At 38.5% G+C, this 27,775-nt stretch overlaps 1 protein-coding gene across 1 annotated transcript in view; it reads right to left on the bottom strand.

Annotated features, from left to right (window-relative positions):
* rbm45 (RNA binding motif protein 45) overlaps positions 1-27,775 on the bottom strand; it is an 86,782-nt gene that overhangs the window by 43,740 nt on the left and 15,267 nt on the right. The window contains exons 5-7 of the mRNA XM_052148741.1: positions 3,109-3,285; positions 845-974; positions 514-610 (exon numbers count right to left, since the gene is read on the bottom strand). Coding sequence (XP_052004701.1) covers positions 514-610; positions 845-974; positions 3,109-3,285 — 404 coding nt within the window. The remainder of the gene's footprint in view (positions 1-513; positions 611-844; positions 975-3,108; positions 3,286-27,775) is intronic.

Genomic DNA, 27,775 nt, shown 5'->3' on the forward strand with positions numbered 1-27,775 from the left:
CTGAATCTCTCCCACTGCACCTTCCAAACTGAGACAGCGGTCTGCAGCCTTGTCAGGGGTGTCTGCTTGAGCATGTAAGTGTCTTTTGATGTCTCCAGAGCAAGAGGATTTTGAATTCTTTGACATATTTGTCTTCATAGAACAGTTATTGAGTGTATAGAATCTCACCGGTTTATGACACAAAAAGTATAAAAAACTAGCAAAGTGCGGAGAGCTCGCTGTTCACACGTTTAACCCTTGCATGGTGCCACGTGACTCCATAAGCAGTTTTAATGTTCAATAAAACACCTGATTACTTGCTTGGAGAGGTTTTTGAACACTTGAATTAAAAAAAAAAAAAGGTTATCAGAGTAATCTTAGAGGAATAAATTATTATTTTGTTTGTCATTTAGGTGGAAAATTTTCATGGTGTAAGGGGATCAAGAAAAACATTTTTTTTAAAACATAGAAACTTCAATGTAGTTTTAAACCTTAAAATGAAGTGTGCATATAAAAAAAATAAAAGTTACTCACCGCACTAGTCTTCATTAGCTGTGCACCCGTGGGGCCGTTCCACACCATAGACATCATCTGAGCAGCCACGAGCTGCATTGCCATCTTTCCCACGGGACTGAACACAGAAAAAAAAAAAAAAAGATCCTGATTACAAACAACTACACAGAAATAGTTCAGTTCAAATTTAATTGAGCTAAAGCTTGCTCTACTCTATGCATAAGCAAGCCAAAATTACAGAAAACCGTAAAAAATGCATAACAAACATAAATAACAGACTACAGAACCATTGCATCTACATTGAAGCATTTAATTTAGTATCAGAATGAGATGTATGTTAAGGTGTCTCTACCTTGTCCTGTCCTCCCCATCATCTATGAAAGTTACCGAGAGGCGGTTACCAGGCGGATACTCAAAACCGTTCAGTTTTTCTTTAGCATAAACCGCAGAACCCAAATTATTATACCGCACCACAGCCTGACCTGCAGAACAAAAACACACCTATTTTAATTACGGGACAACGATTTGGCATAAAATGCTTGCGTTTAATTTGAACATACAGAAAGGAGGTTTTACATAAACACTCTTTCCTCCATGTATATCAAAAGGAGTTTAGCAGAATATCCAGCTGTTCTCATATTCAAAGTCTTCTGAAGCCACAAGATTTGTGTGAGGAAAAAAGTTAAGTTACTATTCATCTAAAATCTGCCCCCTCTGCCTCAGCTCTCAAATTGGTTTTGCATTTTCATATATTCAAAATTGTCGAGTCACATTTGGTTACAAGAAAAGCAAGAATCAATAGTGTTTGGCATCATTTACATCAAATGTACAGTAGTGAGACACAGCATATTTGAACATCCATGAATGTGAATGAGATTTCACCTGCCGTGGAGCAAAAGATGGTCAGTAAATAACAACATAATTTTTGGTCTTTTCCTCTCACAAAGCTTTGTATGGCTTCAAAAGAAAAAATAGAAAGCTGATAAGTCGTATTGCCTATTTTTATGCAGATTCTTTTTTACATTGTATTGAAAAGAGCACTAGGACATTCTGCTAAAAATCTCTATTAGTGCTGCACAGAAGAAATAAAGTCTTTGGAAAATTATGATGGTGAATTATGATGCTGCAACTATCGATTAATATTAAAATTTTTATTTGATTAATTGGATAAAATGCTAAATTATATTTTCTGTATTTTAATAAATGTGTCATTAATAAACATAAGCCTAAATGATGAATAGCATAATTCAATTTTATTTGATTTACAATCCTGAATTAATGATACTAAATTCATGAATTGATACTCTCACAATACTTAAAATCAAAGGCTGAAGAGCCAAGAAGTTACGATAATAAGAAAACATATGTAAAACAGTTCCTTTCCTTTACTAATAAAATGTAACAAAAGTACTGTTCATTAAAGTGCAAAATGGTCCATCAGGGGTGAACTAGGACTATAATTCAGTGCAGCAGAGGGCAATGATGAAACCAGAGTAAAAATATTAATAATTTAGCTCAGCTAAAAATACAGATTCAAGTTAGATAAATATGCTTGCACACTCTCACTGATTTCATACATTTTCAATATTTAAATGAATATTGTTAAAATAGTATTGTGACTGATTACAGTCCAAAAAATACATTTTAAATGGCAGTGTATGCTTATCACCATCGGCTTGCTCCCCTGGTTCTAAATACAATTATTTATTTTATTTTTATACACAATTTACAATAATATTTTATTCAAACTACACAATGATCACCAAGACATATATATATATATATATATATATATATATATATATATATATATATATATATATATTACAGTTTCATTTTCTGTAAAGCTGCTTTGATATGATGTGTGTTGTGAAAATTGCTATACAAGTAAAAATGACTTGACTTAGCCAGTAAAATAATGTTTGCCATGCTATAAATGTACTAGTTAAATCAGACATTACTTATAAACTACCATTGTCAGAAATTAACTTTTACAAAATTAACTTTTTCCTGGATTTGATTTTCAGGGGCCTTATTTTTTTACCTTTGAGGCCTTTTTTTTCAAACTATTTAAAAACAAACTGTGCATCATCCATTTATGTCAAATACTTCAATTTGATTCATTTATACAAATTGTCAAGATCGAGAACATATTACCTCTTACTCTAAAAATTTATCAAACATTAATTTAGAATTTAGGCCATAATATGTATAACTAGGACTATAATAGGATATTAAGAACTGTATCAGATGTTACAAATAAAAAAAAAAATAAGAATTGGGTATTTTTCACCCAAAACATTTTGAATTGTAGTGGCATTTTTGCCCCGAGCATACCCCCAAAAATTTCTGACCCTGTACACACTTGTCAGACATTATTTGGCCCTATCCGGACCATCACATTGCATTATTACTCATTACATTCAGCATTTCATTATATTCAACATTATATACAGTAGTATAATATATTACGATCATCAGTAAACTTTCATTTCTATCACACATTCAACATGGACATTGGTTCTCAAGTTTTCATTAGTTGGTGAACTAACACTTTAAAATGAGCAAGAGTGTTTTTAAAGAGTAAACATTTTAGTGGAGTGCGAATTATGTAACCTTTGCTGAAGCCGTACTGATCTCTCTGCAACTCGCAGAAATCCAGTCCCGGGATCAGATCAAACAAACCATAGACCTGCTCCTGTGTGATTGCAGTGCGTGAGGACACCATCAGACACCGGGTGATGATGTCAGAGCTCCACGCGTCTCCTGTTGTATAGCTGCTGGAATCTTGTGCTGCAAAAAAACATGTTTGTTTTATTTCAGTGGCACAAAGTCCTTTTAAAGCAAGTCTGTTAACTCTACAATCAACTTGGCAATGCCTCAGGCTCCTATCTTTTTGAATGGGGAAAGATTGTTTTCACCAAAACGTAGGAATTCATGTAGTGATTAAATATTTATCCATCATCAAACAAAGCCGCACATACAGTGCAACCGGAAAGTATTCACAGAGCTTCAATTTTTCAACATTTTGTTATGTTACCACCTTCAGCGCTCCAGCGTTTCTCTGTGGAGAGAGGAGAAACTTCCACAAGAACAACCATCTCTGCAGCTGTAGCAATATAGATATTTTTTTTTTGTACTGCCCCTTTAAGTATCTTCACTCTCTGTCACCTCCTCCCAAACTATACTCTGGCACGATTGGAGGAGAGGATAATTAACAACGGAAATGAGTATATGGCGGCATGATTTAAAGAGTTTAGGGGTTCCGGTTCTACTGTCGAGTGGAGTGTCTCACATTCCCGTTGGATGCTGTTATTGCGGGTGGATTATGTGAGAAGAGTGTGTTTTCGGGCATCGTGGAGAGGAGGAGCAAAGACGGACTGACGCTGCCGATGTTCCCGAGTCACTCATCTTGACCACCCGTGCTGACAACTTGGGTCAGTGTGGCATTGCTATATTCCCAAACCCGAAATCAATTCGTACACACACACACACACACGCACACACTGCAGATTTAACGCAGAGTGCTAGTTTTCTTTTTTGTTTTTGTTTTCCTCTCTCTCTACTTTTTTTAACATGATATTGTGCTACTGTGATTTAAAGTGTTGATTTTTCTTTTGTTTATTATTCTACTATTTTTGAAGTAAATTGTGTAGATGAAAAACCTTTCTAATCTTATTAAAGAAAGTGCATATAATTTCTTATTTCTTACATTTTTTTTCTTTCTTTTGTATGTAACGAGTGGTTGTTATAGCTATCCGGGATGATATTATAAATCTGTGTGACAGGTGTATACTTGTCTGGCACCCGAATATTAACGATTGTTTTTTTTTCGAGGCCTTGGGTCTGAGAGTTGATCTAAAACTGTTGCCGATGACAGAAGGTAGTCAACACTGTGGTCTAGCGGTTAGGACACACTGGAGACCCAGGTTCGATTCTCACCTAAGAACATTTTTTTTTTTTTTGTGTGTGTTCAAATTTTTTTTTTCATTGTTGGGTGACCACCATTACAGAAGTGGCGCCCGAACAGGGACCTGAACTTAACCTGAACTTAACTTGAACTTAACTTGAAATTAACTTGAACTTAACTTGAACTTAACTTGAACTTAACTTGAACTTAACTTGAACTTAACTTGAACTTAACTTGAACTTTGGGACTGTGAACTTTGGAAAATGTGTGCATTGTGAGCACGTGAATCCCTGAACTTTTGAATGATCTTTGTCAATTTGTGTTGTCTGCTTTTGAATATGTGTCTGGTGGGTTTTTTCCTTTTTTGATGGTGTTTGGGGAAAATGTTCAAAATTGACTATTGAGAAAAAAGCTGTTTTTATTACTAAACCCCTGTTGCCCATACAGTATCTTGATTTTCATTTATTTTCCAACATTTGCAGTACACCCAAACATTAACACACATGGCCCCCACTTATGTGAACATTGATGAACCGGATGCACCACCCAACATTTCCACTCCATACAGCTTCCCCTATCCAGGAACCCAGGTGCAGATGCTCTCCCCTGCTCGAGGAGGCAGTATATCAGTGCAGCCCCTCACTTGGGCCCCAGAATCTGACAACATGCAACTTTGTACGTCCCCTGATGTTACGTCTCTTTCCTCAATGGATCAGCATGCCCTGCCCGGCATCCTTCCAACCCCTGGGAGGGAAATTCACCATTTCACTGCTCAGGTACAAGGTAACTGGGACAATCTGAGGGAATTCATGAAAAATCAGGAGAAAACTGTAAATGAGCTCACCCAGGTATTAAAGGCATCCTCTTCTCACCGTGAAAGCCAGATCAACGATCTTTCAGCCAAGGTGGAGACCAACAAGCAACAGGTTCTGACCTTACTGACTGAATCTAAACAACAAGAGGCAGCTGAGACCGACCAATTGGTTAAGGCTGTGAAACTGATGTTCTCGAAGGAAATTCAGAAAATGGAATCAACTATCACTTCTGCAGTTTGGGATCAGGTGGAAAGGCTACGAGTAGGTGGAAAGGCTACGCGTAGAGGTCCAACAGGATATCCAAACCATCCAACACACCCTTCTACACCCTTTTAGGTGGCCTTGATAAGGTAACAACAAATCTTCAGCAATGTGAAACACAAATTGACAAATGTCGTATCTGTGTAGGCGAGCTGCAAAATGATTTCCAAGTGTACAAAAAGAAAACTGTTGAACCCCAAATGAAAGAAACAACAGCTCAAGTTCCAAGTACTACACGCCCAACACCCCAAGCACCAGAAACTATTTCAACCCCTATATCGACTCCTATGGTAAAAAGTGACCATAATAAATTCACCTTTCCCACTTTTGGGCGGCATACAGATGATATTGACCCCCTATTGTACTTGACCAAGTGTCAAGATTTTCTAGCTCTACATCCTTTGACAGATGCAGACCTCCTGGCAACCTTCCGCACAGTATTGCATGGCACTGCACGTGATTGGTGGGAAGTCGTTTTAATATAACTACTTGGAAGGAATTTGAGACCTCATTCCTCTCTGCTTTCCTGTCCGAGGACTATGAGGATGAGCTGGCTGAACGTGTCCGTACTAGAGTTCAAGGGGATAAAGAATCAGTTAGAGACTTTGCATTCACTTATCATGCATTGTGCAAAAGATGGAAGAGCACTCTAACAGAAAACGAGATTGTCAAAATGATCTTAAAAAATATCAAGCCTTACCTGGCAAGTCAGCTGCGGAGTCGGGTGAACACCGTTGAAGATTTGGTTAAACTCGGACACCAACTGGAAAAGGATTTCGAAGAACAGCTTCGGTATGAAGGGTGTGTGGGCCTTAAACAACAAGCCAATCCAAAAAAACACCAAGTGACCCAACCCAACTGACCTGCTGAGAAACCACCGGTACAGTGTTGGAGATGTAATGGACCACATCCTCCAGGAAATTGCCCATTGTATGTACGTCCATCTTCTCATCAGTCTTCTGGGCAACAACAGTTCACCCATGGAAAGTATTCTCACCACTCTGCAAAATCAGGGGGACGGCTTTCCAGTAACACTGTAGCAGCCCCTGGTACATCCCAGTCACAAGCAGAAACCCAGAGTATCTCAAACACTTCAAGATCAATTGCATTCATGACCATACCACAGCAATTAGTAGTCCCAATCCGCGTTGGTTTTTGGGTGGGGAAAGCCATCATGGATACTGGAGCAAGTTGCACGCTACTTCACGAAAACCTTATGAAGCAGCTTGCCATCCAGGATCAGCTCCAACCATGGTCTTGTGGTCCTCTCTATCTGGCCAATGGCAAAGGTGAGAGTCCTCTAGGATGGATAAACACCACTATTCATCTACATGGTAAAGCCATTACATTACCTGTTGTTGTCCTCCCTTCTCAAGCCCTTGCTTATGCCATCGTCCTGGGATTGGACTTTATCTTTTTTAGTGGCCTGCAGATTAATGTCAGTGAACACAAATAATCCTTCAAGTCTTACCTTGCTGAAGAATATCCATTTCAACCTGGAAATGCCAGTGAAACCCTGGTTAACACGCCACCCATGAAGGAGGAGAATAAAACCAGCAAAAGTAAACTAAACTTTTCCCTGTTAAGTGCTGTTCCTCCTCCCCAACCTTTTTTGACCATGCTACAAACTGATAGTGTGGATAATGCAACCCTAATTTTGGATGCAGTAAGTAAAGCGCATCTACCCCTGGAGGAAAAGCAGCAGCTACTTCAGATCCTAGAAAGCAACCCACGAGTATGTACTCACCAAACTGGACGAACGGAGGTCCTGAAACATCGCATTTACACCACCTGTCAGGTACCTATCAAGCAACGGCCCTATCGGTTGTCACCTGTAAAACAACAGGCAATGGATGAACAATTGGAGGTGATGTTGAAAGAAGGAATTGTGGAGCCATCACATTCTGGTTGGGCCTCACCAGTAGTCCTTGTTCCAAAGAAAAATGGAAAACTAAGGTTCTGTGTAGACTACCGTAAAGTCAATGCAACTACAGAAAATGACGCTTACCCCCTCCCAAATATCACAGAGATCCTAGAATCACTCTCTGGGGCATCCATTTTCTCTACCATAGACCTCAACAGCGGGTATTGGCAAGTGACAATGGACCCTGATAGTAAAGCCAAGACTGCTTTTATCGTACCTGCAGGTCTATATCACTTCAATGTTATGCCTTTTGGTTTGAAAAATGCACCTGCTACCCTCCAGCGGCTAATGGAGACAGTCCTGGGGGAGCTAAGGAGTAAAATATGTTTTGTCTACATTGATGACATCATCATTTATTCTCCCTCTGTGAACCAGCATTTCTGTGACCTTCAGACTGTCCTCCACAGGCTGGAAACTGCTGGTTTGACTATTAACTTGAAAAAGTGTAAGTTTTGTCTCTCAGAAATCACTTTTCTGGGTCATGTGGTGAGCACTGATGGCATCACGGCTGATCCAAGTAAAGTTGAGGCCATTCGCTCCTTTCCTGCCCCCTGCAACTTGAAGGAAGTTCAGCGGTTCCTGGGCTTATCTGGATGGTACCACCGGTTTGCGCCAAATTTTTCTAAAATTGCTGAGCCCCTAAATTCAATGAAAAAAAGGACAAGTGTTTAAATGGATGATGCTGTGTCAACAAGCGTTTGACCAGTTAAAAGCATGCCTCTCGTCGCCCCCCATTCTCGGCCACCTGATCTTCGAGTTCCATTCATCGTATATACAGACGCCAGCGACACAAGACTGGGTGCTATTCTCACACAGCGGAAAGATCTAGGCAGAGAGGAGGTTATTGCTTATGCCAGCCGAACTTTATCTGGGGCAGAAGTCAACTACACAGCAACAGAAAAAGAGTGTCTGGCAGTTGTGTGGGCCTTGGGAAAGTGGCAACATTACCTTGAATATAAACTCTTCACTGTTGTCACAGACCATTCCGCTCTGCAATGGGTCATGGGATCCACCAAAACCAACAGCCGCCTCATCCGATGGGTCCTGAGACTGCAAAAATTCAACTTCGTCATTGAATACCGTAAAGGAAAATTAAACGTAGCCCCTGATGCTTTGTCCAGGTCTTCCACTACAGCAAGTTCTCCCATCACAGCATGTTGCACTCTTTACAACAAGCAAAAGACGGACCAACACCCAGAGCTTCCAGTGTCAGATGATGTACTGTGGGAGGAACAGCATAAAGACTGTGAAATAACAACGATATTGCAGGCAGTAGCGGAAAAACAAAGTCCACAAATTGACCAATATGAAGTGGTAGAGGATAAGTTGTATCACAAAACTTACCTAGTGAATGAGCAAATACACTATAGAGTGTATGTTTCCAGCAGTCTCAGGCCGACACTCCTACAGCATTATCATTCCCACCCCCTAAGTGGCCATCGAGGAATCTATAAAACCTATAAACGGCTCCAGGAAGTAGCGTTTTGGCCAGGAATGTGGACTAATGTGAAACATCATGTCAGGAGTTGTGTGACATGCCAAACCCTCAGGCATGATAACCAGAAACCTGCAGGGAAACTCCAATCAATTACCACCACTCGTCCAAATGAAATGCTGGGAGTAGATATTATGGGCCCACTACACCGAAGTACACAGCAAAATGAGTACTTGCTGGTTTTTGTCGATTATCACACACGATGGGTTGAGTTTTTCCCCATGCGTCACGCCACTGCTCAGAGTGTTGCAACAATTCTAAGAAAATAAATCTTAACTCGGTGGGGAGTTCCAGACTTCATTCTTTCTGATAGGGGCAGCCAATTCATCTCATCTGTGTTCAGAGAATTATGTGATAAATGGAGAGTTACCCACGAGTTAACCACCGCATATCATCCTCAGACTAACATGACTGAACGTGTGAACAGAACTCTTAAAAACATGATTGCGGCATATGTGGATGACAACCACACGAAATGGGATCAGTTCTTATCGGAGTTGCGATTTGCCATGAATTCTGCCATCCAGGAGACCATTGGAGTAACCCCTGCAGAATTGCAGCTTGGAAGGAAACTCCATGGGCCAATGGATAAAATACTTCACGGTCCAAATCTCACTCCGAACGCTTCCTCCTATGATGTGGTTTGTCACATACAACAACTGCAATCTCAAGCTAGAGAGAGCAGCAGAAAAGCCAAACACCGACAACTCCGGAACTATAACAAAAAAAGACAAGATATCACTTTCAAAATCAAAGACCGGGTATGGCTTCGAAACTTTCCTCAGTCGAGTGCACAACACAAGTTTAGCGCAAAATTGGCACCTAAATGGAAAGGGCCTTACCGGATTCTGAAACAACTGGGACCTTTGAATTATCGCATAGCGTTGCAGGCCACTGGAGAAGATGTGCGCACTGCACATGTGTGCAATCTTAAAATGTGTTTTCCAACAGCTGAGGAGTTAGACGACCAGGCGAAGAGGAAACTTCAAGACCTCTTTCGAGAAACCTCAGATGAGGAGTTCTTGGGTTTTTGATTTTTCTATCTTAACAACCATGGGTTGTTTCAGCCAGGGGGGGAGAGTGTAGCAATATAGATATATTTTTTTTGTACTGCCCCTTTAAGTACCTTCACTCTCTGTCACCTCCTCCCAATCTATACTCTGGCACGATTGGAGGAGAGGATAATTAAAACGGAAATGAGTATATAGCGGCATGATTTAAAGAGTTTAGGGGTTCCGGTTCTACTGTCGAGTGGAGTGTGTCACATTCCCGTTGGATGCTGTTATTGCGGGTGGATTATGTGAGAAGAGTGTGTTTTCGGGCATCGTGGAGAGCAGCAGCAAAGACGGACTGACGCTGCCAATGTTCCCGAGTTATACATCTTGACCACCCGTGCTGCCAACTTGGGTCAGTGTGGCGTTGCTATATTCCCAAACCCGAAATCAATTCGTACACACACACACACACACACGCACACACTGCAGATTTAATGCAGAGTGCTAGTTTTCTTTTTTGTTTTCCTCTCTCTCTACTTTTTTTAACATGATATAGTGCTACTGTGATTTAAAGTGTTGATTTTTCTTATGTTTATTATTCTACTATTTTTGAAGTAAATTGTGTAGATGAAAAACCTTTCTAATCTTATTAAAGAAAGTGCATATAATTTCTTATGTAGTTTCCTTTTTTTCTTTCTTTTTGTATGTAACGGGTGGTTGTTATAGCTATCCGGGACGATATTATAAATCTGTGTGACAGGTGTATACTTGTGCCCGAATATTAATGATTGTTTTCTTTCGATCTAACACTGTTGCCGACCACAGAAAGTAGTCGTCACTGTGGTCTAGCGGTTAGATCTCTACATTGCCACACTGAAGACCTGGGTTCGATTCTCACCTAAGAACATTTTTTATTTTATTTTTTTGTGTGTTCAAATAGTTTTTTTTTCATTGTTGGGTGACCACCGTTACACAGCACTCCACAAATCAGGCCTGTATGGTAGAGTAGCCAGACGGAAGCCACTCCTCTGTAAAAGGCACACGATAGCCTGTCTGGAGTTTGCCAAAAGGCACCTGAAGGACTCTCAGACCATGAGAAACAAAGTTCTCTGGTCTGATGAAACAACGATTGAACAATTTGGCGAGAATTGCAAGCATCATGTCTAGAGTAAACCTGGCACCGCTCATCACCTGGCCAATACCATCCTTACAGTGAAGCATGGTGGTGGCAGCATCATGCTGTGGGGATGGTTTTCAGCGGCAGGAACTGGGAGAGTAGTCAGGATCGAGGGAAAGATGAATGCAGCAAAACCTGCTCCAGAGCACTCTGGACCTCAGACTGGGGAGAAGGTTCATATTCCAACAGGACAACGACCCTAAGCACACAGTCAAGATAACAAAGGAGTGGCTATGGGACAACTCTGTGAATGTCCTTGAGTGGCCCAGCCAGGTCCCAGACTTGAACCCGATTGAACATCTCTGGAGAAATCTGAAAATGGCTGTGCACCGACGCTCCCCATCCAACCTGATGGAGCTTGAGTGGTCCTGCAAAGATGAATGGGAGAAACTGCCCAAAAATAGGTGCGCCAAGCTTGTAGCATCATACACAAAAATACTTGAGGCTGTAATTGGTGCAAAGGTGCTTCAAAGTATTGAGCAAAGGCTGTGAATACTTATGTACATGTGATTTTTTTTTCTTCAGTTTTTTATTTTTTATAAATTTGCAAATATTTCAAAAAACTACTTTCAAGTTGTCATTATGGGATATTGTTTGTAGAATTTTGAGGAAAATAATGAATTTAATCCATTTTGGAATAAGGCTATAACATAACAAAATGTGGAAAAAGTTAAGCACTGTGAATAATTTCCAGATGCTATAGTATATTTTTCAATATTCTAGTATGTTTCTTATATATCAAAATACTTATATGAGTTTCCTGGCCTTTGTGTGACCCAGGAGAGAGCATATGAGGTTACTAAAAGTGTTGATGCTGCAGAGGCCACAAAGAGCACCCAGCTGTAACAAAATAATGAGACTAAGGACCTTGAAGATAGACTAAAGCCAAGTTTCTACCAGTAAAAAGATATCAAAAGGCTCTGTGAGATAATGGTGGCAAATAGTATCCATTGGTTACAAAAATAACAAAGGGGCACAGAAATGAGGTAATGCCAGATAACAAACTGTATAGAAGAGGAGGTTTTGGACTAAGACAGTCAGAACGGACAGCTGGCCGGTCTCATGTTTGTTGGTGTTCAATAAACTACAACTTTGGCATCTGGAACTCAAGACTCCGAGAGTTTTCTTACAACTAAGAGAGATTCATCGCGATATTCCACGACATATCTTTGGCCTCAACTCGTGGGGCTGGCATTGAGGTCAAGGGGCAGAGGTCGCTGGTGGGACGGCTTGCACGAATCGCACAGAAACACCGGCGCCAGAAACTGAGGTAAGCATCTTTGCTTAAGGTGTTTTTGTGTGATCTGTGGTAGCGAGTCCCGGTAAGTGGCTTCCTAAGACTTTTGCCAGTCCGGACATAGAATAATTTGAACTAATTGGCTAAAATAGAGGCGAGTTCCAGATTTCAAAAATAGGGGGTGGGATTGTTTAAAGAGAGTTTAAGAAAGTTTATTTGAAGAAGGTAGAAAAAGCCTGGGGGTGAGTCGAGAAGCGACGCGCGTGAAAATTCCCGGTTAGGTGCATTTATTCAAGGTTTTGCCAGAAGAGTGGCTGAAAATCCTGTACAGGTGAAAATCCTAACACAGGTGGAGAAGTGAAATTCGTGTAAAATTCCTCCAGGTGTTAGATTTAGTTATTTATTGAAGTGTTTGACGGAACCCGGACTGTGTAGAAAACGGGGAAATGTTGAACTATGTGCATGTTTGAGATAATGAATAATGTGCATGACTAACTATGTTGTTGGTGCATGTGTGCTTACGGTACTAAATGCGCTGTTTTTGTGTTTATTCAAATGCATGATTACAGTGTTGATGAGACAAGCGAGTTTTGTAAAGTTGGAGATCAATGCAGATCTGAAGAGTGGGAGAGAGAATTGGAAAGAGCACTGATAGAGTTAAAGGGAATCAGCGATCATTTTTGGAAAGAATCAGAGTACATAGATTACGCAGGGCAGAAGAGAAAATTTACTGCAAAAAAGAAGGAGTTAATGAGAACCTTAACTGAAGTGGTGAATTTAGGAGAAATAGAACAGGAGTGGCCATTTGTTAACTGGTTGGATGTTGCGGTTAGGAACATAGATCCTAAATTATTTGTGGATCACATAACTACACTCTGTAAAACAGGCCATAGAGATGAGATAGATATATACAAGGGACATTTGAAAGTGTCAGTCAAGGAGGCGAATATTCCTTACTTGAAATCTGAAGTGGCACATTATTGGGAAACGTTGTTTTAAGAGGGCAGACTTGGATAGGGAAACATAGATATGCATGATATAAAGCAGAATGCAAAACTTAAGTGTGTATTGCTAATATAGACATAGATAATGATGCATTACTTATGTGAAAGCAATGTATTGCTCATGTTGAAATAAATATATAATCAAAAATGAAAGTAGCCTATAATGCATGATAAAGCAAATAATTAGAAAAATGAATGCATTAGTTTAAACACTTGTGACCATGCTGTATGTATAAGAAATAAGTAATGTATAATCATGTTATCCAGTTTAGACTTTGTACCCAAGATGTATGTATAAGTAGTATGTGAGGTATAACCATGTTTTCAGAAAAGTTTTGTAAATCACAAAATAAGATTATACTAACAAACATAAAGCATGAATAAACAAATAGTTGGTTTTGAGAAGAAATAAAGTGAAACCATATAAGCAATAAAAGAAGGAACATAAGCAAATAATAAAATAAAAGAATAAGAGAAAATATAAGTTAAGAAAATAAAGAGGATAACAAAAAGAGTAAAAAGAAAGAAATAAAAGATAATAAAAAAATATAAGGGGAAGAGATAAGAAATAAAAATAAGTATAATTAAAGCTGCGAGCAGCGATGACGGGCCCAAGCCGGTGGCACCGCCACCCGTGCCTTTAGGGTTGCTGTGCACGATGGGCAATAACGTAACCTCGCTTTGACTGTCGAGAAGAAGATGTGTGCTGTAGAGCTCCAACGAACATTCGCAACGACAGCTCTCGACCTAGTTAGAAGCATTTCTTGTTTGCATGACATGTGGACTTAATAAATCCTTATCTTGAGCCAAATAAACAAGCTGACATTCAGTACAACCTGTGTCTTTTGTTTAGAACACATACAAATGTTATTTATGTACCGTTTTTGTACGGTACATAAATAAATAAAGCACCGTTTTTGAAGACTGCGCATGTGCGAACGTGCTCTACTATGTAAGAACGAGCCGATTATTGAATCTGGAAATGGGTGGGGCCTGTAACACCTTTAGGAACCAAACGTGCAACACTCATAAATACCGGTTGTAAATCACATTCCCTCACTCGTCTTTGAGATGGCTTCACGTGTTTGGATCGTCGGCAGTTCCATCATCCGCACACTGCATACTCGCTTCTGTGAGCAGCGCCTGGGCGGAAACCTCGGTCTTCAGTGTGAGATCACCTGGGACGGCAGAGGAGGCAGACTCTGGGAGCAGCTGTTTCCAGCTCTGCGCTCTCTCAGGGCCAAAGCTACAGCTCCAGATATTCTCATTATTCACCTGGGAGGGAACAGTTTGTGTCGGGTGGGCCGCAACCGCCTCGATTTTCTTTGGGAAATAAAGAGTGACCTGACCGAAGTCTTACAAATGTTTCCCAGAACCAGGCTGGTGTTTTCTGGCATTTTACCCCGTCTAAATTGGAGAGGACAGACTGGCAGGACTGGCTATGGCATTGAACGAAGCCGGCGGTGGATCAACGGCGCCATGTCTGGCTTCTTGGCAGAGAGGCAGATGCGCTGCATTCACCACAGAAACATCGGCTTGTTCCATCTGTGCAGAGACGGAGTCCACCTGAGACCAGAGGGAAACCAGCTTCTGCCGAGCAACCTCCGAGAAGCTCTGCAGGTGGAACTCAGAAGATGAAGCAACAAATGTCCTTTTAAGGGCAGCAACAATGGCTCTTTTAAGAGCCACATTCACTTATTCAAATAAAAAGCATTTTCCAAGTGTGTGAAATTCGTTGTTCCTCACCTTACTTGATGTCAGGTTTCAGATGACTTGTTTTTAAATAAAAATGTCGATTCCTCTTATCCATTCCTTTGTAAGCATTTCAATATAACTTTCAAACCATTTAAGAATCGTGCGCTGTTTTCTGTGCTGACCACAATCCAAAACGTGCCATAAAGCAGCGGTGCTCAAACTTTTTTGTTTTGGTTTATTTATATAAAGACACAGATTACTTACTTGCCTTACCTGATTAGAATTATAAAAAAAATAACTAGGGAATCACTAAAACGAGAGAATTATTCTTATTTGATGATACTCTCAAAACATTCCACAACAAATCCTTGAAATTGAATGATATTCAGAACAGAACGCGAATAAAAAAAACGCTCTCTTTACAATCAAAATGTTTTTACATTTGCGATGTAATTGGATGCTAAACTATTCTTTATTATAGGCTTTGTACTTTACTCACGCTCCAATACCGACGTAGAAAATCATCCGCTTTACATGCTAAAAATATGCTTGGAAACATCACAGTGGAGCGGTGCTTACTGTGAATGATACTGAATTGTACTACTGACTATTTAAACTAGGGCTGGGCGATATGGCAAAATATATTATCACGATATTTTTTCCATATTGATCGATATCGATATTTGTTACGATATATAATTTAATAATGCTGCCCGTTTGAAAAGTATACTGATAATGATGCCTGAAGAAACCAGAAGGTTCAATAGTTGAACTATATAGTTTATTAACATAAATAAATAACAATGCAATCATTTAACTGTGCAAACATGGATTGGTTGAGAATATATTTTGTTATAAAAGAATATTGATAAACTTTAAATCTAAATGTTAACATTTTACTTTTAGCAAACATGCTTTATCTGCCTTGACAAAACAATGCAAGTTAGCTTGCCTTGTAACTGATTATAAAATATCAAACTAAAAGCTGTGACTACAGTACTATCACATCAAATTTCTTTGGCAGGGCAGCAAACATTTCAAAATGTTTGCAGAGGTACAACCAAGACAACAAATGTAAACAAGTGAACCACAAAGTCCCTGGCAGATTTAAGTACTTAACTGTCAGATAAATAAAATATTAATTGTGTACTGGTTTTAAATATCTCAAATGTTTTAGAGGTAGCAATCTGAGTAAAAAGTGCAAAATGTAAACATTGTAAACCAGTCACTATGCTACACCTTTTAGGTAGTGCTCATGTAACCCTAATTACCCTATTATAGGTTTTTTGCCAGAAAGACTAGTCTGCAAAACTTTTGGACGGAGTAACATTAACATGGGCCCGCATTTTCATACTCTCGGTGTGGTCGCTGGGATGGTACCTTTTCAGGTGACCGAAAAGGTTTTATTTGTTGTGTTTCCGTCTTGGTTATCACCGACCGACGGCATATTTCGCAGACCGTCTTTATTTGCGCGTCGTCGCTTTTCAGATATCCAAACCACTTCCATATAATTGACGTCTTGTTACCTTTTTTGTCAACAATTTCCTCAGCTTTGGAAGATAGTTCGAGTTCGTCGTTTCCACTCATTTTTTCTTTACACTCACTTTCTTCACTGCCGGTAGCTCAAACAGTGCTCTGCTAGCAAATGGGCGTGTACTTAGACGCACAAGCCAAAATCTGCGTTCTGACTGGCTGTTGTCCGTTTATTTCTGCTTTGTAATAGGCTGTTAGGTCTATCCATATCGAGTAAACATGTCAAAAGTTTATCATCGTAGTCTAAATAAATATTATCGCGATGCCATATCGAGATCGTTTTATCGCCCAGCCCTAATTTAAACAGAGTAATTTTTATATGTTAGGTTTACTATTTTATTATTATATTTTATTGCGGATATAATGAACAGGCTGCGATGTCAAGATTGCAATGATGGAGTGTGTGTGTGTGTGTGTGTATTTGTAACCTTAAGTAATCATGGTTTATTTATTCATTTATTTATTCATTTGTTCTTTTATTTATTTATTATTTAACATGCATGTGTGCATTATTAAAAGTACCATTGCAGCAACGAGAACGGGTCTGAGCCAAATTATGTTAAAGATGTGTTCTGGTGACTGGCGTGTTTTTAAACCAATCAGATAAGAGTAAATCGAGAGTTAGCGATTAGCTCATCTGATTGGCTACATGAAGAGTGGACCCGCCCTCCACTTCGCACTCCCGTTGGAACTACGTCATTTCAACAACAAATGGTAGATTTATCAGAAAATTAATCAGAAAGAAAATCAATCGCAAAGATCGCAAAACAATAATTATAAAAGTGGTTGTTTGCTGCCATTTTTTTTGTTTTCTTAAAAATGTAAAACACAAGCATCGATGTTTTATCACAGGTTTACAATAAAAATAAGAGTGTGATTTCAAAGCATTTTGAAATTTGATCATCATTCTCGGACGTTTTGTTACGTTCGGATCGATCAGCCCATCCCTACTTTCTTTAGACATATGTTTCATGTGTTGGTTTTAATAAAGACTCGGAGTACTCATAAAACTCACAGAACGAAATATGCGTCACACTTTACTGCGTTCTCAACAACATGTACAAGTCTTCTTCATACGTTAAAACAACGAGAATACAGAAAATAGGCTTAGAACTCCACCTAGTGGTTATATTATAGAATTAAAGGAGAAATTACATGAGACAGCTTTATAACTGAAATGGCTTTAACTGAAATAGACTAAAGTTTAATATAACTATTCTGATAAGTGTATATTTCCAACATCATGTTTGTGTTATCAGTTTCTGTAAGTTTTTGTGACGTGTTTCAGAAAGATAATGGCTTAGACAGAGCAATAGTTTATTTTCATCTTAACCGGACATTAAAGTTGATCACTGCAATAATTCATAATTCAATATATTGATACCCGATTTCTTTATCAACTGTTTGTTCAATTGAGACATAAGGGGGTGATTTCAAAGCATTTTGAAAGTGACACACTTCCTTCTGCCAGTTGGTGGCGCTATAACTTTGACTCACAGTAGTCACATCCATGTGACACACTGCTGAAGTTTCATCGAGATCAGTTAATATATGCAAAAGTTATAACACACTTCCTTGCTTTATGCTTCCTTTGTGTGCTTTTGGAGCTTCAAAGTTCATTTGCAATGTGTTCCACATTCAAACCAAAATATCTGACTCTAGGTCAAAGTATGAAACCAATACCCCACTTTTGTCTGAAGGTGGCGCTACTGAGCCCCTGCACCAGGTATCAAAAAAGAAAATTCAAGTTTGAAGAGCTGCCACAACAACAGTATTTAAGATATCAATAATCCTTTCACACGTCTACATCTGCCGGGTGTTTACATTATACACATAAAGTTTGAAGTAAATCGTGTAACAATAAGTGGGTGATTTTAAAGCATTTTGAAAGTGACACACTTCCTTCTGCCAGTTGGTGGCGCTATAACTTTGACTCACAATAGTCACATCCATGCGATCGGCCTCTTACAGCGAACACACCGCTGAAGTTTCATCGAGATCAATTAATGTATGCAGAAGTTATAACACTCTGACTGTTTCTCGTTTCTCGCCATCATTTCGTTTCCTCGCCACGGCCAAACCGTTAGAGATATCAAAAATCTGCCGGCAATTTTTCATGCTCAATGTCTTGACATCATGCTGACCGAGTTTGGTGGCGATTGGTGGAATTCTCTGGGAGGAGTATTCCAAATTCCATTGCGTGCGTTTTCAAACAACCCTAAATAGACGGTTTCCTGTTGGTCTGGGGTAAAAAGTAAAAGTATGAAGGATATATGAAACGATGAGATCTATATGTGTACCGAGTTTCATATTATTACCTGCAAGCGTGTTTGAGTTATAGACCAAGTTTTCGGACCCTGTTCCAGGGGCGCTGTCGAGCCCCCTGCCACGCCCGGTACCAGCTTCAGCCCGGCCCTAATGACCGCAGGTTCTGACCCGTGTGCAAAGTTTCAAGAGTTTTTGAGCATGTTAAGAGCCCCAAAAGTGCCCCGTAAGTCGTAAAAAATAATAATAATAATAATAAATATAGCTGCGAGCAGCGATGGCGGGCCCAAGCCGGTGGCACCGCCACCCCCGTGCCTTTAGGGTCGCTGTGCACAATGGGCAATAACGTAACCTCGCTTTGACCGTCGAGAAGACGTGTGCTGTAGAGCTCGCATCAGCGTGGGCTTTGCAAAAGTTCGCATGGAGGGCACATATCAACCACAAAGTATGCGTGAGCACCCTTCCGATACCTAAAATGAAAAATGAGACACCCTACGGTCTCATGGAGTTAATGGACACACGAAATAAGTACACAAGACTGAATATTCATATGAAGTGTGCCATTTGAGACAGGGACAGTGCCTAGGACCGTGAACCACAATAGTCACATCTATGAGGTAATTCAAATGTAGAATAATTTTTGATGTCATAGGTCAATATCTTTTGCAGCACTTAAACGTGTTAATCCAGAAGGCCAGTATTTATCCGGAGGTCTCTGTTCAGGTTTATTAATGTAATTATAATTTACGCACTGCTGAAGTTTCATCGAGATCAGTTAATGTATGCAGAAGTTATAACACACTTCCTTGCTTTTATGCTGCCTTTATGTGCTTTTTGGAGCTTCAAAGTTCATTTGCAATGTGTTCCACATTCAAACCAAAATATCTGACTTTCTGTTGGTCTGTTTGTTCACTTGAGACATAAGAGGGTGATTTAAAATATTTTGAAAGTGACACACTCCCTTCTGCCAGTTGGTGGCGCTATAACTTTGTCTCACAATTTTCACATCCATGTGACACACTGCTGAAGTTTCATCGAGATCAGTTAATGTATGCAGAAGTTATAACACACTTCCTTGCTTTTATGCTGCCTTTATGTGCTTTTTGGAGCTTCAGAGTTCATTTGCAATGTGTTCCACATTCAAACCAAAATATCTGATTTTCTGTTGGTCTGTTTGTTCACTTGAGACATAAGAGGGTGATTTCAAAGCATTTTGAAAGTGACACACTTCCTTCTGCCAGTTGGTGGCGCTATAACTTTGACTCACAGTAGTCACATCCATGCGACCGGCCTCTTCCCGCAAACACACTGCTGAAGTTTCATCGAGATCAGTTAATGTATGCAGAAGTTATAACACACTCCCTTCTTTTATGTTACTTTTGATGTGCTTTTTGGAGCTTCAAAGTTAATTTGAAATGTGTTCCACATTCAAACCAAAATATCTGATTTTCTGTTGGTCTGTTTGTTCACTTGAGACATAAGAGGGTGATTTCAAAGCATTTTGAAAGTGACACACTTCCTTCTGCCAGTTGGTGGCGCTATAACTTTGACTCACAGTAGTCACATCCATGCGACCGGCCTCTTCCCGCAAACACACTGCTGAAGTTTCATCGAGATCAGTTAATGTATGCAGAAGTTATAACACACTCCCTTCTTTTATGTTACTTTTGATGTGCTTTTTGAGCTTCAAAGTTAATTTGAAATGTGTTCCACATTCAAACCAAAATATCTGACTTTCTGTTGGTCTGAGCTAATGACTGTAAATTAGAAAGTTGTTCGGCCCGACGAGATCTAGAAGTGTTCCGAGTTTCATATTATTACATGCAAGCATGTTTGATATATGGACAAGTGTTTGAATCCCATTCCAGGTGTCGCTGTCGAGCCCCCTGCCACGCCCGGGTACCAGATTCAGCCCGGCCCTGATGGCCGCGGGTTCTGACCTGTGTGCAAAGTTTCAAGAGTTTTCGAGCATGTTAAGGGCCCCAAAAGTCCCAGAAACCTTGAAAAACAATCAAACAATCAAAAAGCAAATCTAAACCCAACAGAGAACCCCCCTCCCTCCCACACACACACACACACAAAAAAAATTTGGCAGGCCCATTCTGTCTGTCAGACAGAGAGACACTGAGAGAAAAAACACAGAAAGGGAGGAGGAGGGGTCACTCAGAAAGAGAAAAATTTTAAGAAATCCACATTCAAACCACAATATCTGACTTTCTGTTGGTCGGAGCTAATGACTGTAAATTAGAAAGTTGTTCGGCTCGACGAGAACAATATACACGCCGAGTTTTGTAACTGTAGATAGAACTAACTAAGTTATAACACACTTCATGTGTCCTTTTTAGTCATAAATCAATTTCCTCGCCACGGCCAAACCGTTCGAGATATCAAAAATCCGTCCGGAATGTAGCATCCTCAATGTCTTGACTTCATGCCGACCGAGTTTGGTGGCGATTGGATTCATTCTCTAGGCGGAATATATATAATTCCAGAGCACGTGTTTCCAAACAACCCATAATAGCCGACTTCCTGTTGGGCTGGCGTAAAACTTAGAGCACGAAAGTTGTTCGGCCCGACGAGACCTACAAGTGTACCGAGTTTCATATCATTACATGCAAGCATGTTTGATATATGGACAAGTGTTCGAATCCCATTCCAGGGGGCGCTGTTGAGCCCCCCTGCCACGCCCGGGTACCATCTTCGGTCCGACCCTGATGGCCGCGGGTTCCGACCCGTGTGCAAAGTTTCAAGAGTTTGAGCACGTTAAGGGCCCCAAAACCTTGAAAAACAAAAATAAAAGCATTTTCACTCCTCAGCAAAATCAGCACCCTCCCCCCCAGACACAGAGAGACGTAGGGTCAGTGAGAGAGGGAGAGAAAATTCTCCAAAATATCCACATTCAAACCACAATATCTGACTTTCTGTTGGTCTGAGCTAATGACTGTAAATTAGAAAGTTGTCCGGCTCGATGAGAACAATATAATTCCTGAGTTTTGTGACTGTGGGTCAAAGTGTAAAGCAACCCCCACTTTTGTCAAAAGGTGGCGCTACTGAGCCCCTGCACCACGCCCGTTTCTGAAACTTTGCACATGTGTACTGGCTAATAAATGTGATGTGTCTGTCGAGTTTCATGCAATTTCAAGTATGCTAAGAGTCTCAAAAGCATCAAAAAAGAATATTCGAGTTTGAAGCGTTGCCGCGGCGACAGTATCGAAGATATCAATAATCCTTTCACACGTCTACATCTGCCGTGTGTTTACATTATACACCTAAAGTTTTAAGTAAATCGGGTAAAAATAAGTGGGTGATTTCAAAGCATTTTGAAAGTGACACACTTCCTTCTGCCAGTTGGTGGCGCTATAACTTTGACTGACAATAGTCACATCCATGCGATCGGCTTCTTCCAGCGATCACGCTGCTGCGGTTTCATGGAGATCAATTAATGTATGCAGAAGTTATAACACACTTCCTGTTTCTCTTTTCGCGCCATCATTTCGTTTCCTCGCCACGGCCAAACCGTTAGAGATATCAAAAATCTGCCGGCAATTTTTCATTCTCAATGTCTTGACATCATGCTGTTGCATTGCGTGCGTTTTTCAAACAACCCTAAATAGACGGTTTCCTGTTGGTCTGGGGTAAAAAGTAAAAGTATGAAGGATATATGAAACGATGAGATCTATACGTGCACCGAGTTTCATATTATTACATGCAAGCGTGTTTGAGTTATAGACCAAGTTTTCGGACCCTGTTCCAGGGGGCGCTGTCGAGCCCCCCTGCCACGCCCGGGTACCAGCTTCAGCCCGGCCCTGATGGCCGCGGGTTCTGACCCGTGTGCAAAGTTTCAAGAGTTTTTGAGCACGTTAAGAGCCCCAAAAGTGCCCCAATAGTCGTAAAAAATAATAATAATAATAATAATAATAATCCTAACGAAAACAATAGGGTCCTACGCACTTTGTGCTTGGGCCCTAATAATAATAATAATAATAATAATAATAATCCTAACGAAAACAATAGGGTCCTACGCACTTTGTGCTTGGGCCCTAATAATCCTAACGAAAACAATAGGGTCCTACGCACTTTGTGCTTGGGCCCTAATAATAATCCTAACGAAAACAATAGGGTCCTACGCACTTTGTGCTTGGGCCCTAATAATAATAATCCTAACGAAAACAATAGGGTCCTACGCACTTTGTGCTTGGGCCCTAATAAATATATAAATAAGTATTAGTAGTAATAAATATTTAGTTTATTTAGTTGGATGTTATCCAGAAGTATAGTTGATAAGACTCGGATAAATGAGCACAGTTGTTGATTTTTTCATTCTCTCTCTCTTACAGTACGCTGGAGACTGAGTGCTGGGAAAGAGAGAAGGGAGGGGCTGCTAGAGTGAGAATAGGGAGCTGTAAAGGGAGGGCTTTGAGCACGCAAAGAGAAACAGAACAATACTTTTTTTTTCCTTGTCTCAGTTTTCCTCCTGAAGCAGAAATAATAATGTGGAAATAAGATGTTACTGAATTTGAGAGGAGACTAACTGAGAGGAGAAAAGAAATCGAATTAAAAAGACTAATAATAGAAACACAGGGAATTAGTGATCATTTCTGGTGTTATGAACAAATTAAATACAGTCAAAAATGTTAAGGTGATTTTTAATAGGGAGAGTAAAGGAGAATTAGCACCAATGTAGAAATTGTCTTGAACAGAGACCCAAAATGGATGTGACAGCTGTGGGTGGAAGTACATGAGTTTTAATGTAAAAATAATTAACAGATATAGCAATCAACCACTGTAAATAATGAGTGTTTTTTATGGAAATAAAGGAGAGGGATAAAAAGAGGAGAGCAAAAGGAGGGGCAGAAGTAATAGGTTTGTTTTAGTATAATATTTTTTGAGAGCTCTGTGTTTATAAAGGCCTTGTGTTTGTAAAAAGTGTGAAAGGTTCTGTGTCTGTGAGAGAATCTGTGTTTTAAAGTATGGGAAGTATGACTGAAGTGTGATTGCGTAAGGAAGTGTATGTTATATGAGCCCTATAAATATCCATCCAGATAGAGAGGTTGATCCTTTGCTGCATAACTAATGAGGAGTATGTATGCAATTTACATAAAAGAAAATCTATTTAGACTATTTTCATCAATATAAGAGGCAGAAGAGATCTGATGATTAAAAACAAAGAGGGCACTTAATAAATATTATGATTGTAGAATTAAAACCAATGATAAAAATTATATTTGTATGTCTGTGTAAATGTGTGTATGTATATGTATATGTATGTATGTATGTATGTATGTATAAGGATAAATATAATACAGTATAAACAAACAAATAGCTTTAAAACAAAAATGTGCATGAAATCAAATAGTTAACTCTTAGCGGACTGGACAATGTTTATTATTGGGCTGTTCTTTTCATGCCATGAATGAAGCCTGATATAAGATTAACTAAACTGAGAGCTGTTGAATGAACATGTGTCAGATCATAACTCCTTTTATATCAAAGTGATGAGTAAGAATATTTAGATTATAAAAAAGTGATAACTTTAAAGTGATTGAATTGCATTTGGGAAATCACATTATCTGGACAAACAATAAAGCTTTGAGTCGAGTGTATTGCGCTAAACTAAAGTCAAATAAGTAATTGTATTTTAAACCAAGGTTGTATTTAAGATAAGTGTTGTTATATTAAAGCAAATGGCAAAAGAGGACCAAAGATATGATAAAATAAGAAAATTATTATTTTGTATCTTATGCAGTTAAACCTTAAATGTGAAAACTTCACATTCATGTGTCCATTTTATGTTCTGTCTGGTCCAGTTTATGAGAGAATACTATTTTAACATTATTAAATTAAACACAAGAAAGTTGTTTTTGAATTTTCTATGATTTTAAAAATGTCTGGAGAACAATTTAAATGTGAGTGCAGCGTTATCGGTGTAAACTTGATCAACCAACAAAAGATGTCGGTTGATGTCTTCAGACAGACAGAAAGGGGCCCCGACTTTAGAAAAAGATAGAAAGCAGATAGATAGCTATTTTATTTTTATTTTATTTATTTTTTGTTTGGTATACACAGAATAGGTCTTGGTTGATCGTGGATACAATGAGAAGCTGCATTTGAGACTAAAATTAAAGGAAAATAAATTTAAGAATGATTTGGATCATTTAAAAATTAGTCTTTGGGGAAGGTGAAGCCCATGGAGAAAGGTTAAGATTAAATTGAACATCATAACTTCCTCATATATGAACGTTAATAAGTTCATATTCATGTGTCTATTCTGTGTTTCTTTTGTCATCATTATGTGTATGTTGTTTCACTAACTCATTCTGGAACTAGTTTCTCACCATTGCAGACGGCTGAGAAAGATGATTTTATAGAAGTTACTAATGCTGCAGGAGGAAATCCGGACACAAAGAAGACTGAAAATGAAGTGATTGTTCTGATTGATCTTCCTGCGCTAATTACTGCTGGTAATCATTATTTATTTGCCATTTATAATGTGGATTAAAATTTCTCTGGAAAAGTTGATTTCAGTCTTATACGATCACTTTATGATTTTCCAGAATGCCATCAATGGGTTCAATGCCCGTGTCTAAATTGTTCTGAGGGTCTAAATTTAAATCCAGCAGCTAACCACTGATTTATTGATTTGAAGCGTAAATATTACAAACATATGGCAAAGTTATAGAGTTACCTATTGGATGGGTTACTCCCCCAAATTTTCCAGAGAGTACCCTCATAATAAAGAAAGAAAAAAAAAAAAGGAGCTTAGTGTGTGCTATAAAGTGCTGATTGAGTGTCTATTTCTATTACTACTATTTTAGTTTGCCATAGTTAATACATGAAAGTGTAATTTTAGAGGTATAATAGTGATAACTGTTAAAAGATGATGAAACATTTGGATAAAAAAATAAAAAAATAAATAAATAATGTAATGAGTCATGAGAAATTAAAATTAAGTAGTGTATCTTACTGAGCAATTATTTCAAAACACAAGAAAAGAGATATGTTTTTAGATATGTTTGTCTTTAAGACTTTATTATGTTTAATCTTTTACTTTTCTGTTAGTTTAAAAACTTGATTTATATTATTTTATTAGATAGAATGGAAGTTCCTTCACCTGAGAAAGTGTAAGAAATGGAGAAAGTAGTAATAATAAATTATTACTTAATAATAAAAAAGGGATTATAATATATTAATAATAAGATAGGTGTTGTAAATGTAAAGCTCTGCATGAACAGAAGGCTAAACATAAGTTGTATTAATTATATAGAGAATGTCGAAAAATACATTGTGTTCTGTTTTATTAAAGATTAGAAAGGTTATTTGTATGTTGTTTGAATGGACAGAAGAAAGTAAGATGAGAGTAGTTTTTGATGAGAGTAGTTTTTGTTTTTAAATGGTGTGAGATGAGAAAGTTTGAAAGCAGTTAATATAATCAGTTATTATAAATATCACTATTTTTACTGTTGAAGAATAAAATAAATGTATTATTTTGAAACAGTGTAATGCCCCACTCCTCACTCTCAGTCTAAAATTGATAAGTGTCTGCTTGAAACAGAAACACAAGAGCAGAATTTGAAGAAATATTCATAAGTGTTTTATTTCATTTTATTTTGGTTTGATTTTATTTTTATATGTAAAATGATGTGCCTTGACACTAATGTTAGATAGAGTGATATGAAGGAGTTCAAACAGCTCTCCTCATCAATAATTAAAGATTTTATATATTAAGAGGGCAATCTAAAGTTAAGGGTTTATACTAAAGAAAACAGTTTAAGTTGAAAATTCATCTGAAAGAATAAATGTAGGTTCAAAAACTATCTAGAGACTATTATTGAATTGAGGTGATGTTTTTAATTAAGCTTCCTAGAAGCTTGAGAGGCTTTATTCTGATGTTAGTCCCCACATAGTTTTGTGTAACATTTGCTAAAGTAGCAGAAATAAAACCTGAATGGAAATGAATGATCTTTAAATGAGTTCAATTTTAGCATATTTTACTTTGGACAATTTTAATAGATTGATGAATTTTTAATAATGCTTTTTTTAATTTAACCATATTTTGAATTGTCTCCATATTTAAGCATTTGTAGATGTTCCATTGGTTGTGTGTCGGTTCTCCGGTGATACTCCCTGAAAAAGAAAATATCTGCTTACTGATACCAAATTATTACGGATTGAGGACTGAGCAGTATCAAGACCAGTGGCAAGAGGTGACGACCCAATGACGGGTAAGACTTGACAATGGCGTCACCGCCCAAGAAGGTTTGAAAGGGTTTTAAGGGGTGGATAAATGCTGCATTTTAATAACCGCTTTACTAAAATAACTTATCACAGTGTTAAATACCAAGCATTCTGTCACTGTGTTGTCAGGGGATCATACCCTGTGTAGAGGATTATTTATAGATTGGTTTTTGGGGTAAAGTTTTGAGAACTGTTGCAGACAAAGGAGTGCTTGACATTTTATAGAAGTATTAAACAAACATGGGAATGTTTGTATGATAATGAATTTAGACTGGAAGATGATTTATTACTTTTACTTATGCTTTAATTGATCTCATATACATTGTAAAAGTAATGAAGAATGGAAAAGATACATGTTGGTAACTAAAGATTAAGATTGCTTGTCTTGTTTGTTTGTAACAATATAAATGGAATTAATTAAGAAATAGGGTGCAGGGTTGGCTACAATTGGTATAATAATTGAAACAACAATTTGTGAGAGGGGAATAATATTATATTGTGTGTTACCACTGATTAAATAATTATGTAAAAAAAACAGATGAAGTACTAATCAATGTAAATGGCCCAATGCAACAGAAAGACCAAACTGGGAGGAAATTGATTCCTCCAATGATATGTTATATATTTGATAATTCTTTTATTGATTTAATACTCTGAATTACTCTGATATAGTCTGAAACTATGAAAAACAGCTTAGCTTGCAGGGAAAATTAATTAATGTGATACAGACATTGAGA

The sequence above is a fragment of the Xyrauchen texanus genome, chromosome 18, assembly GCF_025860055.1.
Source record: "Xyrauchen texanus isolate HMW12.3.18 chromosome 18, RBS_HiC_50CHRs, whole genome shotgun sequence".
In the NCBI taxonomy this organism is placed as follows: domain Eukaryota; kingdom Metazoa; phylum Chordata; class Actinopteri; order Cypriniformes; family Catostomidae; genus Xyrauchen; species Xyrauchen texanus.